Below are 20,280 nucleotides of genomic sequence, written 5' to 3'. Positions count from 1 at the left end.
TTTCACCCAAAACAATGTTTAATATGTGTGTATTTTATATTTAAAACTATATAATTTGTAAATTTATGCCAGTATTTATGATTACAGTAACACTGTATTAATATAATTTATACTAGAATCAATACTAAAATCTGTTTTTAAGTTCTAGTAATTTTCGAACTTTCACAAAATAAATCTAATATTTTTTTTATTTAAAATATATTTTTTGCTTAGTTATATTCATGGTATTAAATATATTTATTGATTTAAGATTTATGAGAAAATATTATTAGAAAAATAACATAAAATTGCCACTAAAAAAATACTCAATTACGTTTTTTATAGATTTAAAATAAAACTGTAAAGTTGGTTTAACCATTTTTCGATTATCAAAAAATAAATTATCATCGGAATCTGTTTCAAAGTATTTAGATATGTTCTAAGCCATGGTTTCCCAAACTATGTTAATCTTGCTAATACATAAAAATTGTTTTTAAATCTGATAAAAAAGCTTGAAAATAAGTGTTAAATATTCAATATTACTGTGTATAAATTCGAGAGGGAAAAGTTTCATAAGCCGGTGTTGTTTTTTTAACTTTAAAATTCAATCGAATTTAAACAATATTTTTTTTTGTTAAATATTCACACAATATTAGTGCTTTTTATGCGAATTTTAATTATGTGATTTTACTTTTACGCAATTTTTTTGGTGCCACGAATGCCACTTTTTAGACGATTACTTTACGAAAATTCACTTGTACGTGATTTTTATACAAGATTTTGTAATCTTGGTATCTAATCTGTCAAATTTACAAATGGTTATTGCGGATAATTTTTCACGCGTTTTTATTCTATGTGTTAATTCCTGAAACTAATTTATTGCGTTAAAACAGGATTGGGTGATTTAAATAAAATTTGCATAAAAATAAATCTATTTTCTTGTACATTAATTTAGTCTGATTGCTTACAATACAGATTTTTATCCATTTTGCAAAAAAAAATATATTACAGAATTTACGTATTAGACCAAAACTACCCACGGATCTTTGGTTGAAAACAGTAAATTTGACGAAAGAAAGGCCTAATACTTCTACTGATACGTCTCTAATCGAAGAAGAAAATAATCCAAAAGCTGTGATTTCTTCAAAATAGAATATTAACCCTTTGCGGTCCATAATATATTTGCAAAATTCTAAGATTTAAAAAAAATAAAACTGTGTTGACAAAACTATTTTATTTCACTCAAGTATACGTACTTAAAACACATTTGAATGAACACAATTTTTTTCCGTTCTTCCCTGAATACCGTTAAATAGATGAAAAGTAAAAATACTATGCTAAAAACTCGTCGTAGGACTGGAAAGGGTTAAAGAACAAGTGTCATCTATGAATAGACTAAAACGGAAGTACGATGAAAGTTATTTAAATTTTGGATTTACGTATATTGGCAATTCAGATACTCCTGATGTAATGTGTGTTTTGTAGCAAAAACTACATGCAAACAGTATTTTCGCTCCAACTAAGCTTCGCAAGCACTTCGAAACGACACACTCTTATTAAAAAAGAAGAGACAACGTGACTCACTAGAAAAGTGCAAATTATAAAGATCAGCAATTAAATAATTTCTGGGCGAGTCTGACTAAGGAGTTTCCCAATGTGTCAAAACAAGCTCTGGTTTGCTTACTTCCGTTTTCCACGACGAATTTATGCGAAGTGGGATTTTCTCAATATATTGCAATGAAAACAAAATTCAGAAATAGAGGCAGATATGAGAATACAACTGACCAATTTTGTGCCTGATATAAAAAAATTGTAATTTAAGAATCCAATATCATCAGAGTTTTATTTATTTGTATTTTTATGTTAATTAAATAAATGATATTAATTTAATAACATTTTTTATTTTTATTTATACTATTATGTATTACTTAACCTAAAAAATAAGCAAAGTGTTTCGCCAAAATTTTCGGATTTGCCAAGTGTTCCGTCACTGAAAAAGTTTGGGAAACCCTGTTCTAAGCAATTATTTATGGGTTCTTAAGCTTATAAAAGCCTTACGAATTTTAGATAATAAGTTTCACTTATTGTCAAAAAAATCTGCGCGTTGCTGTGCTGTGTATTCTTTACACGTGCCAAAATTATCAAAAATCGGAAATAATATTATTTATAGACATTGCTAAAATTAATTCTTGTTAACGTCAAAACCTAATAATTTAATAAATAATTGAGTTTAATTTCTGAAAATAAGAAAAACACATTATGTCAATACTCTTTGATATATAAAGGTAATTAAAGTAAGTGAAATATCATGTGAATATGGCATATATTTTAAAAGTATTTTTTGAACTTGTTTCTGAAAAAACTAACAAAAAAATCAGTATTTTTTTCAGAAACATCAATTTGCACTAATGATAACGATATTCATCTGTGAGATTAGGAAACTCTAAGAAAATCTAATATGTGATCATAAATTAAAATTATGTTAATATAGTAACAATCTCTATGATCTTAAAAAGCTCAATATTATAGATATTTTTATACTTAATATGAATGATTTAAATCATGAATCATGTTATTTAATCGTGAAATAAAGAAAATCGTAATTTAATAATTATCATTAATTTCGATTTCAAAGACACGGTAAAAATATAAAATGTTTTAATGGGATTTGAACCTAGGTCTTTCGGGTATGCCACTGATTATCATGCTGGTTAACAATTTCATAGTTTTTTTTTTCAACAAGTTTATAAAAATTTAATAAAATGTTTACTTGGAATAAAAAGGTTTGGTAAAATTTGGAAAAGAAAGAACGATTCTTAATTTTATTATTAGCAGATTGGCTTGAAAATATAAATTGTAAATGCTGATTTCTCTGAAATGAAACAAACAACATAAAATACAATTCAATCCTTTTAGAAATTTCGTAGCAGACATTGAATAAAACCATAATAAAGCTTTCCAGATTACCCGTAAACTGTTGATGTTACAGCAAACAAATAAAACTTTTTCGCAAACTGATACTAAATTAAAAATTTAATTTTATTACTAGTACTTTCCACTAAGCATTAACTTTAAAAAAAATACTATTTCTGACTAGTCAAGCATTTATTATATGTATATAATTGCTTATGAAATATTCATTGTTCATCATTTCTATACCGCTGCTTGCATACTTTGAAATTATTGTACTGAGCGGTATATTTTTATTTTATGTCTTGCTTCGCTGTCCCCCGTCGGCTATTGTTTTCCATTGGGAGACTTTGTTTTATTCTTTTTATATTGCCTGAATCTTTCACTGGGAGTGGATGGAAAATGTCCACTCGGGAGGAGGAACGTTGTTTTCGGTATGTAGCATTGTTTCCATCAAACAAAAACGAAACGACCGACTCGACGTCGCGGTTGCTAAGATAGCAACATAAAAAGCGAAAAATATATTTAAAACTCACCGATAATGGTGATGAGGATGATGAGTGCGAGAATCACTGAGGTTACTGCCATCACTATGACTTCGCTGAGGTTCTCGTCGCCTGTAGTAGAGTTGCCTATGCCGGTGTCGTTAAACAGAGATTCGTTTCCTAGCCTTTGAAGCCATGTGTCGTTATTGGAAAAGAGATTCGTGCAGTCTGGAGATGTGCTTAAAGGTGAACAGTTAAATCTGGCCAAGCCGGCCTCCTCCAGATATGAAGGGGCCGACCAGTCGCCGAGAGAAGACGAGTAGTCGAACATCCCTGGAAACAATAAAAAGCACATGATTAAAAATATTGTTCTAAATTATTTATATACATTTATTTTCTAAGTGTAACATATACAAATATTTGAAATGGTATATACAATAAGCTGTATATGTATTTATTTATACGTATCAAAAGCATTTTTTCGTAATCGAGACACCATACATACGATTGAATGCGTTTGTTTACAAACGATAGAACGTGGGAAAAGCTCTCCAAAATTGCGTTCAATATGTTCGTATGTAGTAGATACATTTTAAACTCTGTATTCCGCTACCTTTTCAAATGAAAGAGCTTTACCTTTTACTTTTTACCGTAAACGGAAATGTATCTTAAAGCTCTTACCTTTTAAAGCAAATATCGACTTCGACTGTAAAATTAAATTTTTACTAGTGAATGACATTTTTTTTGGTAGCTCGCATTACTTATAGAAAAATTGAATGTTAAAAAGTTTCCCATTGTTATCATCTCAATTCTTTGTAGCTCACAATGTGATTCAATTAGTCTTTAATAATGAGCAAGCCCTGAGGTCCTCCTGAGCGAATTTTGACGTCAAGAAGGCCTTAAACATATTTCACAATAACCCCAGGGATGGTTTTTGGCAAAACTTCAGCATTCATACACGTCAAATAAAACTGGCCGAAACAGAAATTTATTATACGCAACAGTCAACCTTTAGAAGTATCGCGAACTTTTCAAAGTATGACATTAATCATCATATTTGTGTGCACGTATACATAAAATAAATACATATTTCGTTCAACGTAAATAATACGCAATATCTTCTTACGTCAAAAATGACGGTTATTATTTAGAATGTCAAAAATGAAAGATCGAAAAAAGTGGTTTTTCTTTCGCCATAGATTATATTGAATTATATTCGATGAGTTACATTGTTACATTTCACGCTGGTATTACCATTTTTAACGAACCTTATTCTTGCCCAAGTACTTTTTTATGTAGACATTTTTTTAATAACGTTATCTCGTTCAGAAAATCTAGGGTGTGTTTACATTAATGAACGATACCATCAATTTTTCAGAAATTTTATTTAAACATTTACGAACCCTGGATAATGTCTATACCTTCAAATATATACATTATATTATTATTTTTAACATGAAGGGCTTATACTAAAATTATAGAGTTATTTAATAACCAGAAAAAAAATGATTTAACTTATTGGAACAAAACCATTCGTGGATTATTTTTGTGACAATGTAAAATAAATTGTCATAAAATCAGCATAGTGTAATTTATTACGTTTATCAATATATAGACACAGATTAAATAGTCTGAATGTAAAATAATTCAGTGACAGTTTAATAACTTTTCTCTCCTCTTACCGAGGTACTTGATTTCAGGTAAATCCAAAGTTGTCTCTTGCGCTTTACCTCATCTTTGACCCGCCTGAGATTAAGCTCGCGCCACAGAGTAATTGTTATTTGCAAAGCGTTTGTGTGTAAGGATTCTAAGGCAAAGGCTGTGTTGCTTGCTCCAAACGTCTGAAGGATCTGCGGTCGGCGATAAGTGAAGTTTATTGTGTTACTAGGAGGTGCCGGCACGACCACATCCTGATCGATAGTCCATTAGTGGCGTACCTTCAAACAAATTTATTGAGTGTTGCCAGAAGACGCAGCCACCTAAGCACCTTTCAGTACATCCATTACACGTTTCGATGCCGATAAATCCAACGGGGTGCTATGAACTTTCTCCGTCCTGGCACGTGACCTCGCGAACACGTGTTGCAACGCTTATTTATATTTTAGCTACATCGAAGAACTTTCGGCAATATTAGTTAAAAACTAGCACAAGACTCGTTCAGTATGGTTTACATATGTAATAATGAAAGTGCTTCTTAGCTAATGGTTGGGTAGTTTGCAACAGATGCGGTGTGTTGGAGTAAAACTCTTCAGGGAATTGGATGCGTCACACGTGTAATTTATATTGGCTAAGATAGCACTATAAATATTTATTAGTATGTATTATTCAATAGAAATATTAAAAAAATACATTACTATATTGACAAAATAGAAGCGTGTTTAATATAAACAATAATAAATATTGTATAAATCACTTGGACTAAAAAATAGTGAAAGCAATAAAATATTTTAAGCTTTTATAATATAAAGATGCACTGTGATTTTCTTTATTAATTTTTATGACATATTTAAGTCAGCACAAATATATTTTTGGGATTGGTAAAATATAAAAAATATAAATATTAGTGGCGGCCAACACGTGATAAAAAATAACAGAATCTCATTGGTGCAGTGAACAAGCATAAAAAGTTTTTTTATAGCTTTTTAGTAAACATATTGTCAGACCTTGAAGAGTCAGAGGACTTAACTCGACTTACTTAAGCGGTCGTAGGAAGTTTGTAACACATGGCAACCAGTTGTCGAAAAAATATTTTACTCCTTCGGGAGTTTTACAAGGGTAAATCTTGGCCTTCTGCTCTTCTAGTTCAGAAAGTGGCATATTGTGTAATTTTTTTGATTTCGTTTGCCCTCAGATTATTTCTATAATCTCGGTGGGAACATTTTAGCTAAAAAAACTTACACTGAAGATCTCGAAATCACATTTAAAAGCAAGTGAAGGTAAATATATATAAATTAAGTTTGCGATAAATTTTCCAAGAAGCTCGGCCTTGTTTCACTTTGGTGATCCGTCAGTAATTCATGTCCTCAATTTCAGTTTTGGGTTATGGTAGACTTTTGATCTACAAAATTATTTATGTCAAAAAATTACATATTTACTATTTGAATATTGTAACGATCTCGATGGGATGGTTCTGTCAACAGAAACTTCCACTAAAAACCTTAGTCAATATCAAGCTAACTTGTCATGCCCATTTAATTGAGAATTTTTTATGACGAATATATTCGTCATGGCAAGTTAAACGGTTTAAAATATTACTCCACAATAAAAAATAAAACAAATTACACATGAGTAACACTAAACTATGTGTTTTAATGTATACAATTTTATACAATATAAATACAAAAATAGCAATGAATATATATAGTCTTTATAAACATCAAAGAATTTAATTATTAATAATGCAACTTATTGCAATAAATTATCTTACTTATATAATTATAATTTTTTCTATTCCTAGTTTTATATTATTCATTTACATATGTCTGTAAAAATATATTAATTTATTTATTTAGTAATAAGTAATACAAATATTTTATCAGTATTTATTATTTACGCCTATGTAAAATAATATTTAATGCTCGTTCATTTTAAACCATAATTATCTATGTATATTATCTTGTATATTTCACAAGAATAGAGGCAATAGAAAGATAAACTTTAAGAATTTTACAGCATCTAGCAATCTAAGGCATTGCACACTGTATCGGTTAATAAACTGAGCGCTATAAAACGAAACGTTTCTGGTTGCAATATAAAATATAGTTCGCTGGTTTTCATTATTTATTGTTAATAGAAGGAAATAAAACGTTTTATATATTTATATTATTTTAGTAAGTAATTACTAATAATATTTTACGTTTTTACACGTAAGGTTTCATTAAACCTATTAAATAACGAAATATTATAAAAAAGATGAAAAATTGAGTAATTATGATAATATTATTTTATAAGGCACAGGATATAGCTATTTTATTATAATTTGTTAATTAAGTAAGTTGCGTGTTAATATTTCTCAAATAATAAAATATAAAACATACAAGTTGAAGCGCGTGTGGCACGAAAATGGACTTTTTTGCACACAAGAAAAAACGTCAAATCTTTAACTTTCGGATTTATTTAGATAAAGTCGAAGCGAAGAAAAGAAACCGAAAAAATACAATTTCCTATGTGGAACGAAAGAAATTTTATTGCTTCGGTGTTGACCAAAGCCATTGATGTCATAAAGGTCGACGATACGATTTTATATGTTTAAAGGAGAAAAACGATTTTTAACGAAAACTTCGTCTAGATTTATTGCGCATAAAATATTTATGTTCAACTGGATATTTGCAGAAAAGCATATTTTTATTATGTTTCAATCGATGGCAAACGTAAACTGGCAAATATAGTGTGAACTTTTATATAATTATCTAATATATAAATATTATAAGAAATATAACTGATTATTATTACATTAAATTTTAAGCTTTATTAGATGATATAATATAATTTTAATTAGGTAACTCAATTTTCAGCCGTTTATATATTTTATGTGACGATATACTGGGAGTTCTTGGCATAGTGCCATCGCCAGGTAATTAAAACTTTTAAGCGGCTTTCCTCGAGAAATTGTCTGAATAAATTCAATTAGCGGTAAAATTGCCATAATTTTTTATCGTTCCGTTTTTAATTAATTCGCTTTTTTTATTCTAATAATGCATTCGAAAATTAATTGCATAAGGTATTCAAAGAAATTTGAATAAGAAAAACTAATGATAGATTAAATAAGTCATAATAAAGAGCTTATTTAAAAACAAGTGTTAGTATATTTTGAAGATATTGTATTAGTATTACTTTTATAGATTGACGTGTAATAAAATGCCTATATTTTATGTATATCGTGTTACTTAATAAATTGTATATATTTTAGTAATTTTTGAATATTTTACATTTATTTTTATGTAAAATTTTGAAAGCTAATATCATATAATATCAATCATTGAATAATATCCATCATGCGCGTTGTAGCAATAATTTAAAAAAATACAAAGTGCTAAAATAAATGTTATGGTTATGATTCTTTAGAAGCAGCTTAAATATTATTGTTTTTGTTTATAACAGAATTAAAAAAAATATTTTAAGAAGGATGTTTTTCTACAATACAGATTAATAAAATAAAAATATGGATATTAAACTTAAATTTAAAAACAAGATAACACCAAATATATATCAAATGAGGGACGTCTACGATAACACCAAACATGATAACACCAAATATATATCAAATGAGGGACGTCTACTAAAACACGAAATTAAATGTCTAAAATCTATTATATATATCTTGAACATTACATTAACAAAGAGTTTCCAGATTTTGTTTTCATTTTTATGAGTTGTGAAAATTCTGATTCGCATAGATACGTTGAATGAACGAAATTAACATTTCTATAGCTATTATAGTTTTACAATACGAGTCTTCTCAATCATAGTGTTTTTGCAATTTTTGGTTAGGGCAGAATCATTAATAAAGATTATGGCATAAAGAAAAGTTTGTAAATTCATAGGTTAGCCAACATAAATTTAAGGTGGAAATAACTTTAAAAGAAGTTAAATAATGTTAAAAATAAATTAAAAGAGAATTTTAAATTTTAACTCGAACTTGGTAAAACATTTTCTCTAAGCATTTTTAATACAGTTTATGTTATAAAAAATAAAAGATTGTCGATCCATATTAAAGTTATCATTTTATCAAGATAGAAAGAACTTTTGAGTGTTAAAAAAAAATTGACTTAGAATTTTTTATCATATTATAATTCTATTTTATTTAAAACATCTCTAACATTTAAAAGCAAAATAAAGACTAAATGCTTATAATTATATTGTTTTCAGATATGTTAGAATTAAATTTACGGTTAGTTAAGAATTATGGTTAATGAAAAATCTCATATTAGTTTAAATAAAAAATTACATATATAGTATTGTATACAGTTAATTTTCAGAAGCAATGAAAGATCTATTAGCATTTACGCATGGCAAACAATTAAAATATGAGGTACCACTTCTCAGTTTAAAAAGTGATGCTAATCTACGCGTTTAATCCTCTATGGTAACGTCCGTTAATTTTGTTTTTTAGTTGTCGTTTAAACTTAATTTATGGACTATATTAGTAGTAATAACGTGTTCAATGTTTAACTCTTGATAAGGGTCTTATTGTTTTTAATTATTTTTCAGAAGTAATGATGGAACAATTTTATGATCTATACGACGACAACGTAGAATTGGTATATATAAACAAAAAGTTAAAGTCACTGTTAGCAAGTATTATATTCTTCTAAAGAACATACAACATAAGTTTGATATAACTGAATATCCTGAATTTGGCTATTCCAAAAGAGAAATGATTACACAGAAAAAAAATTGCTAAAAAATCATGACGTAGATACATATTTTGCTACATCGAAATTGAAAATAACCCACTGTTAGATATTTTGGCTATCGATTATTCCAGGTATGCAATCACATATTTATAATCATTGTAAAATGTCGTTTATTAGATAAGATCCAAGAAACTACACATTTATAAGCTGTCCGTTACTGCTACAGCGCCCATTTGATCGACATTAACTTTCAATCCTCATACATACTAAGGATTCATACACGTTCACGTTTAAAACGTACCTGGTTTATTTGCAATTCATCAAATCTAACGAATATGTGCGTTAAATCAGAAGCAATGATAATTTTTATGTATTGTAAAACGAAAAAACTCACTTTTCTGCATCGGAGCCCGTCGACGGGAATTCAAAATTTGAAGATGTCATTATGATTGTTTATCTAGTATAATCAATGTATTCATTTAATCCTTACACGCATTATGTATATATTGAATTTTCATAGTTAAAACATACCTAGTTAATTTGCAATCCGATTATTTATATTCAGTCAAATCAAACAATGCGCTTGACAAATTAATGAAAATTATTGTCGCATAGCAATTTTTTTAATAAATAACAATTATTTAAAACTATCGTCACGTTGCTGTCGTTTGTTTTATATTATATTTGAATGCTTATTTTTCATTGGTCGACAACAAAAGAATTCATTAGCAGAGGCTCGAAAATCAAACTTCATTTTTATTTTTATTAATTATAATTAAATATATTTCCTTTGTTTACGTGTATTATTATTATATACACTGTTCATACAAAGCGATACGATTTACAAAGTAGAAAATTAAGCATATGTTTCATTAAAGCGCATGCGTCCGGAAGCGGAAGCGGCTTAGAACAATTATTAATTATTTAAATATAATTCTTAACATGCTTATCTAACATAACTGGTAATGTTACGATATGATATACAAATAAATTGAATGCTACAAAGTATTAAAAAACTATATATAAAGCTTAATTTATAGCAATTTTTACTGAATGTGGAATTTTTAATACTTATGTGTAGATTTTGAGACGCTGTAAAATATAAAATCAAGTTTTTACCTTTAATTTAAATTCTACTACAATTTTAATGGATAAATTAACCTTTTTTACTAACTTAAATACCTAATATTTTAGCAAATTATTGTATATATAAAACTAAATACTTTATTGTATGTTATTATTATATAAAATACAATTAAACTAATACCGTTGATTGAAATATTAAAACTTTTACATTTCTCCGGAATACTCTCATTGACCGATAATGAAGACTTCATATTCGATGCATTTTAATTGAACCAAAGTACTACAGCAGAGGGAAAACTTCACAAATTAAACTGCCATAACTTGTCGGATGATTTCTATAATAAATTCCAGCGCTCCTCCATCTTCGCCCCGCCGTCATTCGCGGCACCTTCTCAAACCAATTAGCAAACTTCTCGGTCTGTAATAAAAGGCAAACTTTTATATTTCACCAGATATCCAGCTGCTCCTACAAAGGTTTTTAAGTCCTTTGGGGTCACCCGACCTTGTGTACATATCAATTTTGCCAGCAAACATGTGTCACTGACGAACGGTCTGAATAAATAAACATCCCCACGAAAATCCTGCCACTTGTACCTATGTATATACATTATAATCGCTTAACGCCAACTTGACGATCCGACGGAGGAAAAAAGTTTGAAACTCAATTAAGAGTTCCTCAAAAGAAACGCCGTCTGGTCATCCTAAATCAGGTGAATAATTCAAAATCCGCTTAATGCGTACAAAGTCTATATTTATGTATGTATATACATTCTTTTTTCTCTGTTCTTTTCCTTGTTATAATTTATCGGACACGCTAACGAAAGTATAATTAAATTGCTACGGGGTCTTAATTTTAATCAAGCAAGTTTCCCTCGCGGAGAATTTTTTCTCCCTTTGTATTATTTAATTAACCATAAAAATTGTAAAAATCATACCTTTGTTGTGCGCAGCTACACCCTTTTAGCATCGGGTAAAAACTTTAAGCGGTAACAATTATAATAATTAAAATTGCGAAAGGGATCATTTTTTTCGGCTCTCGAAAGGCGCGCGTAAATACGCGTTTCATACTTGAGGCTAAACTTTTGGACGAACTTGCCACTCCAGAAAGGAGAAAGTGGAATAATTAAAAACTTTTTTTGCCGGATATAAATAATTCACCCAACTGAAATTGAGATGCCTGAAAATGTGAAAGAATCCAATTTCGAATAAGGGCCGGCAATAAATTATTATAACATATTTGTATATAGTGTTACTATTTAATCCATAAACTTACGCTGCAGCTTTATAGTTAGTAAATCTGATTATTAATATTTTTATAATACAAAAGTAGCGGTTGAACATGTGTGTTTCTACACAGTATAGGAGTAGTGCAATTATACCACGAGTTAGATTCTCAAATTTGAGTTCAAAGAGCGTTTAATCGCAATGCTTTCAATCGTAAACTATATGCAAATTGTGGGAAGGTCAAAGCCTCAACAGTCTGAACACCAAACTGCAGTGGCTGCATCGATTAATAACAATCACAATTTGTCAACTAAACAATTATCACAGAACAATAATTTCTGTCAGATAAATATTTTGCACGTGTATATGAATATGTTTTAACTATGTATTAGATAGCAACTGATCTAAAATATGGTGATAGTATGCTTATTTTAGAAATAAAATTGAGTAGTGGCAACATATTTATAAATGTGTAAGGTCATGCTTATATTATATTTAAGACTATGAGGTATAGCATATTCTCTTTCGTTTTTCGTTAAAGTAGCACTTTTTATAATATTATCTAAGCTTATATAATAACTAAGTAAGCAAATACGATATGTTTGTGGGTGATTTCGCGAAAGCTCTAAGGTGGATTGTGACCGATTGCGTTACGTAAGCGATACCTGCGATTAGATAAAGAATCTTTGATTTACATAGGTGTGTTTGTGTTTGTGTATGGAAAGCTTTCAGTATTATTGGATTAAGCGCGACTTGAATTGCTTTGCTTGATTGAGATGATAAATACAATTTTGCTGAGAGTTCGCTTCGAATAATGTATTTCAACTCATTTGTGTGCATAGAATTTGACATCAGTTTTTATCCGAGTAAAATTTTATTTTATATTTAATCAGTTTCTCCATTCTCATTTATTAAATATAGGAACGGAAAAACTGATGCTAAAAATATTTGCCAACTTTTTTTTTTATGCTTGTTATAAATAATTATTATTTATTTAAATATGTAAAAATGGAAAAATATGTTTAATTGATGCTGAAAATTTAAAATAAGGATTAGTGACATTTGATTTTTTAAATATCAAAAAACAATATTAAAAAACAAAACCATAAAGCAACATTTACTTAATGAATCAGAAAAAGTAAGGTTAATTTGTTTTAAATTATTACAATTAACAATAGTCATAACTACATTTTCTTTTTAACTTTAATGTAACATTCATCGACATTAAAATGGTGCAAAGAAAAAAATAACTAGTACGATTTATTGTGTTTTCACCGTGCACAGTTTTCAACCGTTTCTGTTACAGTTTAATCTAATTTACATAAAATTTTCTCCTTGACAGAACACGATATACGCGATTCCTTACAGCGCAGAAACTGTCAGATGTTCGATCTTCGCTCAGATACCAATTGATACAACTGGGTTTTATTATATGGTGAAAAATTAACATAATTGCAGCGTGAATTCTGAAATTAAATTGCTACTTTATGTATTATATAATATATACGACTTTAAAATGAATTATATTTTTTTAACTTTTGACGACGATACAAGGTTTTATAAATAGTTAACACTGCAGACTTCTATGCTCAGAACGTAACTTTAAAGTTGCATTTTTTAACACAGATTGGTTGTTTTTTGATTTGTTACTCTCAGCACATTCGTAGCACACTGAAAAGTGCAAATTAAGAATTTTAAAATTCAACAGCCACTTTCTGGAAAGTACTCGTGCAATACGACAAATTTCGCAAGCACACACACACACCGCAAATTCAAGCCAAACTTGCATTCGCTGCACTACTAAGTAACCTCATCTCTACTTCTTGTTTACCAGCTGCCGTAATTTAAACTTAATTTAATTAAACCGCTCTTCAACGTCATACAAACTCAGTGGTAGAGGTAATGTATTAGCATAATTGTGTGACTATAAATGCGTGCAAGCTTCTAAAATTGAATATTTGCCAAATACAGTCAAATACATTGTTAGTTTTCACACAACCTCAGAACAAACGTTAGACATAAGTATATAAAGCTTCAGAGGTTTACGATAAAAGTAAGACTAAGAGCTTATAGTTCAATACGTTCGAAGGTTTAAGTGGCTACTGAGGTAAACGCCGGTGCGGTGAGTACGTGAGTGAATTTAACGGTTAGTCAATTCGGTTAAGTTTGAATTAGTTTTGCCAAATTGAATTTCATTTAAAATCTTCACACAATCTTTATTTTAAAACACATTCTTAATATTTATAGTTATAATGGTAATACAATAGGGTTGTTGTCTTGCATTGCGTTCATTCTTAGCACATGTAATTTTTCTTGATCTGATCCATTTAACTTTTTTTGAAAAGCATCATAAAATATTCCAATATTATTTTACGATATATTTACAACAAATTTACAAACTTGAAAGAGTTTTAAAATACATTATTAATATTTGAACTTGCGTTTAAAGCTCCGATGTGTCTTACAATGTGCGCTCAAAGAGGATATTATTGCACGTGTACGTGCCCAGCATCTCAAAATGGTCCAGGTCTGTGGTTTCGATATATAGACTTCCGGTGGAAGCGCCTTGTAATTGGCTCAAATAACACGTATGTCCCAATATCGACACTAACCGGAACGTGATTGATTGCTGCGCATTTACCATACATTTTAATTAAGAAGCACTTTGAACGCCTCGCGTTTGAGTTTAATTATTTGGTAACATAATGCTAATTAATCCGTCTAAAAGATGTGCAATTAATGTCTACGTAAGAATATCTGCAGTTGTAGAAGTTGTGTATAGCTGTAGTTAACCCTTCACTGACTTCGCTCGAGCGTGCTATAACAATTTTGTATAGTTCGTATCTTATGATCCTTTGGGAGCTCAAAGTCGTGATTTCTGGTCTGGCGTGAATTATTTTATTGAGCTTCTAGTATTTTAATCTATACATATCACATTTTTTTATTGATGACATAAAATGTTTTGAAAAATAATAAAATCCTTTAATGCTGATTACTACTTCTTCCATCACCTTTTTCATACGAGAAAATGTGTTAATTGGTTTCATTTTTTAACCTTTTTATTTAGGTATTCCTCTTTCAGAGAGAGCTTTGTATACTAAATCTTTTAATTTAATTATTTCTCTAATTATATTTCCATCCAATTCATCACTACAGGTTTCTTTCTTATTTCACAAATTATCTTGTGAGTTTATTCTGAAGGTACTGATTTAAATTCTCCATATTTTACGATCATTTTTTTAATATTGTATTGTTCTAATTTATCGAACTAAGGTATTGAATTCACAATCTCTTCTATACTCGCAAATGTAGTATGTATTTTTTTCTGATATCATATAATGACCTTTTTATATATTTCCATCAATCTTCATATTTATTATGTCGTAATATTTTATATGATTTATCTCTTCTTTTTAAAGCATTTTTAAAGTCAACGTTAAACCACGAATTTGGGTTAAATCGATATTTTGTCTTAAAGTTATATCGACTTTTTATTTTACTATTCACAATATTCTTATAAATACTGTTCCATATCATATTAGCATCTATGTTATCTACATTTCAGTCACATTTTTAATTTGGTAAAATCTGTTCTTAACCTCTATTACATTCTGTTTTTTTTTTGTATAAATATATACATTAAAAATCAGTAATTCTTGAAATTGTTTTCACTTTAAATCGTATTTTTTTACTATTAGTAAAAACAAGTTGTCCTTGTATTTTTGTACATATGTTATAAACCAAATAAATTTGCCCATTTTTCTATTTTTTAAGTATAATAACTCAATTTAAATTTCAATCTCCAATTAAAATGATATCCATAAAAGTATAGGAACTGCATTCTAAAATATTATTTAAAAATTTAAAAAATAAGTTTAGATCACTATTTGGAGTTCTATATGCTAAGCATAATAATGTGAGAATTTATTCCAAGAAAATCTTTACTGTGATATACCTGTATGTATCTTTAATATTTTTAAATAGTGAAATATTGATAATTGATATTAGTGAGTTATAATTCATAATTAAATAACTAATAAAAACATAAGTAAATAAATATTTAATTTATATAAAAATTAAAAAGAAAAAACGTTTACTTCTCATAAATAATAACACAACCTATAGATAAAAATACAAAATAGGCTTAGAAAGGTATTCATTTTTTTAATTAAATTAATACCAAAGATAAAAAATAATAATATGAAAAATATTAATTATAGTTTTAAATTTTAAATTTTAGTGGGTATATTTTTTGATAAATATTATAATCGAGATATTTTAAATATGTTTTATTCTATTTTTTTTTAATTTTTAAGATGATATCTCATTACAAATATTATTACTTAATTATATTTTTTATCTTAAATATTTAATTTTCCTTTACCGTTTCTTTTATAAATCAAGCTTATATTTTTATACTAAAACTAAAAGACAATATTCGGTTATGTTTGAATTTAGCCAACAGTTAAAAAGGCACTTTCGGTTAGCTTTTAATTATTAATAATATTATTATAAAATTAAACATTCATATACATTTCAAACAAATAAGTTATTATCTTAGCTATTGCGAAATTTCTCACTTAATATTAAGAATCTCTCCAATCTTTATTTTACGTTTGATAATAAAAAGTAAGGGTACAAATATTCACCTCAAAAATATATTTATTACCCGTAAGCCGTAGCAAAGTATGAAAAAAGTTTTCTGGCTTAAATTCGCGCCAGTTTCGAAAGTATATCGGACACGACGAAAAAATACTTTAATACCTTCGAAACGCTCCGAAAGTTGCTTTTATAGTTGAAAGCTTGAAATTTCAGTACTTTGCCAAAGTTTACTATCGCCGCGTTTCCCGCGAAGCTTTATTATTATATTTTTTTGATAGTTCCAAATTAAATTAAGCTCACGTGTTCGCGCAACGAATAATTGCCAATATTAGTTATTGTTAAAATACCTAATAAAATGTTTATTTTTGTACACAAAATCGAAAAAAATAATAGCCATTTTAACTAAACTTAATATAGTGTCTAAATCATAATATAGAATCTTTTTTTGTATGTAAAACGTTTATTTTAATATTAAAATAAATTTCACAAACACATTAATTATATAATACACATGTAATTAATTAATGATCATTTAATGTTTAATATTTAAACTGGTATAAGCTACAATTTAATATGAAATAAAAATAATATTTAAATAGGTTATGAAAATAATTAAAAACATTTTACAATTAATTATATTTATATTTTTATAGTTTTATCTCAAATAAAATAATGTAATAATAAACAAAGAAATTATGCTTTTGATTATAAATTTATTTGAAAATATGACACATTTACACATAAAACGATATAAAAATGATATAATATGTACAAAACTGTTAACCTTGAAAGTCACGATCGTCTAAATTTAATTTATATTAATAAATAAAAATCTTTAAGTAGCTAATAATTTTCTAGATTAAGTATTTTAGGGTTTATGATAAAACTTAGCTGGGGAGTGTATTTGATGTAGATAGTAAATTAATATCCAAGTTGTGTGTTTGTGTATTGCTTAGAAAGAAACTGTTATTTTATTAGCTATGGAAAAAGTATGATATAAAGTTTGAACTTAGACTTGGCTAAATAATATTATAAGGAAATGGTTTTGCATATCGCCGTTTTATGTGTTTTAAAATTATTTATATAAATATATTAGTTGTCGGCCTCTCACTATCGTGAAGTACCGCAGCTAGCGGGCAATCGGGGTTTTAATTTTTTTGTTGAATAAATGTTTTGACTCATATGATGCGTAGGTATATCACTGGAAACACATCGTTATGACTATGTTATTAGCATGCCATATTTAATTTTTTAAATAATGCTATTTCACACATAAAAAAAATGTTCTTAAAATATAAATATAAAAAAACGCATGTATAATCTGTAACAGATTGAACAAACACAACCAGCTAAGTGAATTAAAAAAGCTGTAAAGAAATTAAAAAGATTTTACGCCATATTTTTATACATGTATTATAAACTTTATGTCGGCAAATTAAAATTTTTTTTTTTTATGGCTATATTTATGTATTGTTAATTCGTATTAGATCAATCTCCTAATTAACCTTTTATGCTTGTTTAAAATCAGTCAATTAAGAAAACAATGAGTCTTATTTTGTTGTGCTATTTTTATATTTATAAATTATGATATACAGTATACTTCGATAAATATTTTTATCGGCCGCAAAATCGGTGATTTATCACTTTCGGACGCCTGCCGCTCTGTTTAACTTCTTCTCCTTTTATATATAGTATTATTTTATATCTTGTAATTTATTTATCTGAAAAATTGCTGTACAATTAAACGTAAATTTCTAAGGTCACACAGAGCCGGGAGAAAATAAATCAAAAGTTTCGAACGACGTCGGAGTAACAACGCAAAATTCTTCAAAGGCGCGATTCTCGGTCGTTAAAAGTTACCCGACTTTGTCTTTTTTTTATTTCACTTTTTAAATATCAAAAAACAAGGTCGAAACATCGAATCGAAAAGGAGAAGCATACCTAGATGCTAATAGTACAAAACGCGTTATTCTTCAAAGTGTTGGGTTCTGACGCGAGGGTCGAAAGGATTTTGAAACCCTTTCTAGACCGCCAAAGTTAGCTTTGATTTGGTCACCGAGTAAACCTTGAATAATTAAAGAACTACTTTTTTCACAAGATTTTTTGTTATATTATTTATCTATGTATACGTATACATTATGCATTTGATACTTAAGAAAAAAATATTCGAAGTTTTATTCATCTTTTAAGTTGTTATGAATGCAGAATAAATACTATACCCAATAAATAAAAAATATTTTACTTCAAATAAAAATTTCTTTAAAATTATATTTTTAATTTATACTAGTATTGTACATTATGGAAAATGTGTTTTTATAACAATATGTTTACACATAATATTAATAGCAACGATATTTGCGCACAACAAACAATGAACAACAGACGCGTCCGATCCTTTTAAAAACAACCAAAATCGAACAACACAAGCTTAGGTTTGTAACGAAGAGTGTGGGTTATAATAAATTGTATTTTCAACAAAATATCTACTTATTGTCTGGGTTTGTGTTGTTTCATCAAACAGTGAGTACCTCTAAGCGGCCCGGGGAATGTATTATAGAAACTCATCGCGCATGTACAATGAGAATACGTAATGATGATGTACGCTTATTAATGTGTGTTTCACGTAAATATTTGTTGTTTTCGAATCTCCGTTCGATTTTTGCCAAAAGAGAATATTTACAACAGAGAATAGCGGCCGTGATTTATGCTCAGCCGACGCTGATATGAACTTTGTTGAAGTTATTGTCGACCGGGCAGCCCCCTGCGTCATCAGTTTGCCAGGAGGAGTGATGCGAGAGGATTACGCAGCCAAAGGATTCGGGGGTTTCGGGGGTTTGTGGATGTGACGCTGATTGATCGACTACAAGCCCACAGCGGTGGATCTGTGTCCTCAGATAAACAGACACGATGTACGTGAAAGTGTCTATGTATGGTATAACGTTACTGACAATGTGTGGAGCCCCTGCATGCTTTGGCGAAAATAGAAGAATGATCAGGTCAAGTGGAAACAGAGAGCCAGGATTAAGAACAAATCCAGGTATGTTCTCAAGCGAAGTGACGACCTGAGGTAAGATTAAAAATATGCACCTTACATTTTTATTGCGTTATTATTAATTACTAAATATAAAGCGTTGCAAATATTATAACCTAACTTAGCAAGATTATTATTTATTTCATAATAATATTCTTCGGATATCTGAGACATTATAAAAAAAAATTTCAGACTAAATTTTTCAAAATTTATATGTAAATAAAAAATATTAAAATCTATAGCGACCTATATACATATACAAGGATCAAAAGACACGACACGTGCGCGTTTGAAGTCTCGCAAGTAATGCCCGTGAACCTAGCAGCCGTTGAGAAGTACGTCCACATTTGAACGATCCCTTCCAGCATGAGATACGGTGGGAATATTATATTATTATAGTGCCATTGTTTATATTAAAAATTATTATATTTATTTGTTCAAATTGTTCAGATGCCTTTCGAAGAGTTGTCTTTAAATTATAGTATACAAGTCTTTATTAAATGATAAAACAATGTCCATTTTCTGTTTTTTTTTTCAGTGTCTTTGATAATAAAGTATTTTGTATGATCGTTTATTACTAAGACAATTGATATGAATTCTACTTTTT

The 20,280-nt window shown here is 28.4% G+C and overlaps 1 protein-coding gene across 1 annotated transcript in view; it reads right to left on the bottom strand.

Annotated features, from left to right (window-relative positions):
- Positions 1 to 20,280, bottom strand: part of LOC148237983 (5-hydroxytryptamine receptor-like) — a 266,837-nt gene that overhangs the window by 68,934 nt on the left and 177,623 nt on the right. Inside the window, exon 4 of the mRNA XM_088181218.1 lies at positions 3,426 to 3,707. Within this exon, the coding sequence (XP_088037344.1) occupies positions 3,426 to 3,707 (282 nt within the window). The remainder of the gene's footprint in view (positions 1 to 3,425; positions 3,708 to 20,280) is intronic.

The sequence above is a fragment of the Plectrocnemia conspersa genome, unplaced genomic scaffold, assembly GCF_051122295.1.
Source record: "Plectrocnemia conspersa isolate PC_06_02 unplaced genomic scaffold, ASM5112229v1 ptg000002l, whole genome shotgun sequence".
NCBI lineage: Eukaryota > Metazoa > Arthropoda > Insecta > Trichoptera > Polycentropodidae > Plectrocnemia > Plectrocnemia conspersa.
The sequence above is the reverse complement of the archived record's forward strand: the minus strand, read 5'-3'. Positions and strand labels throughout refer to the sequence as shown.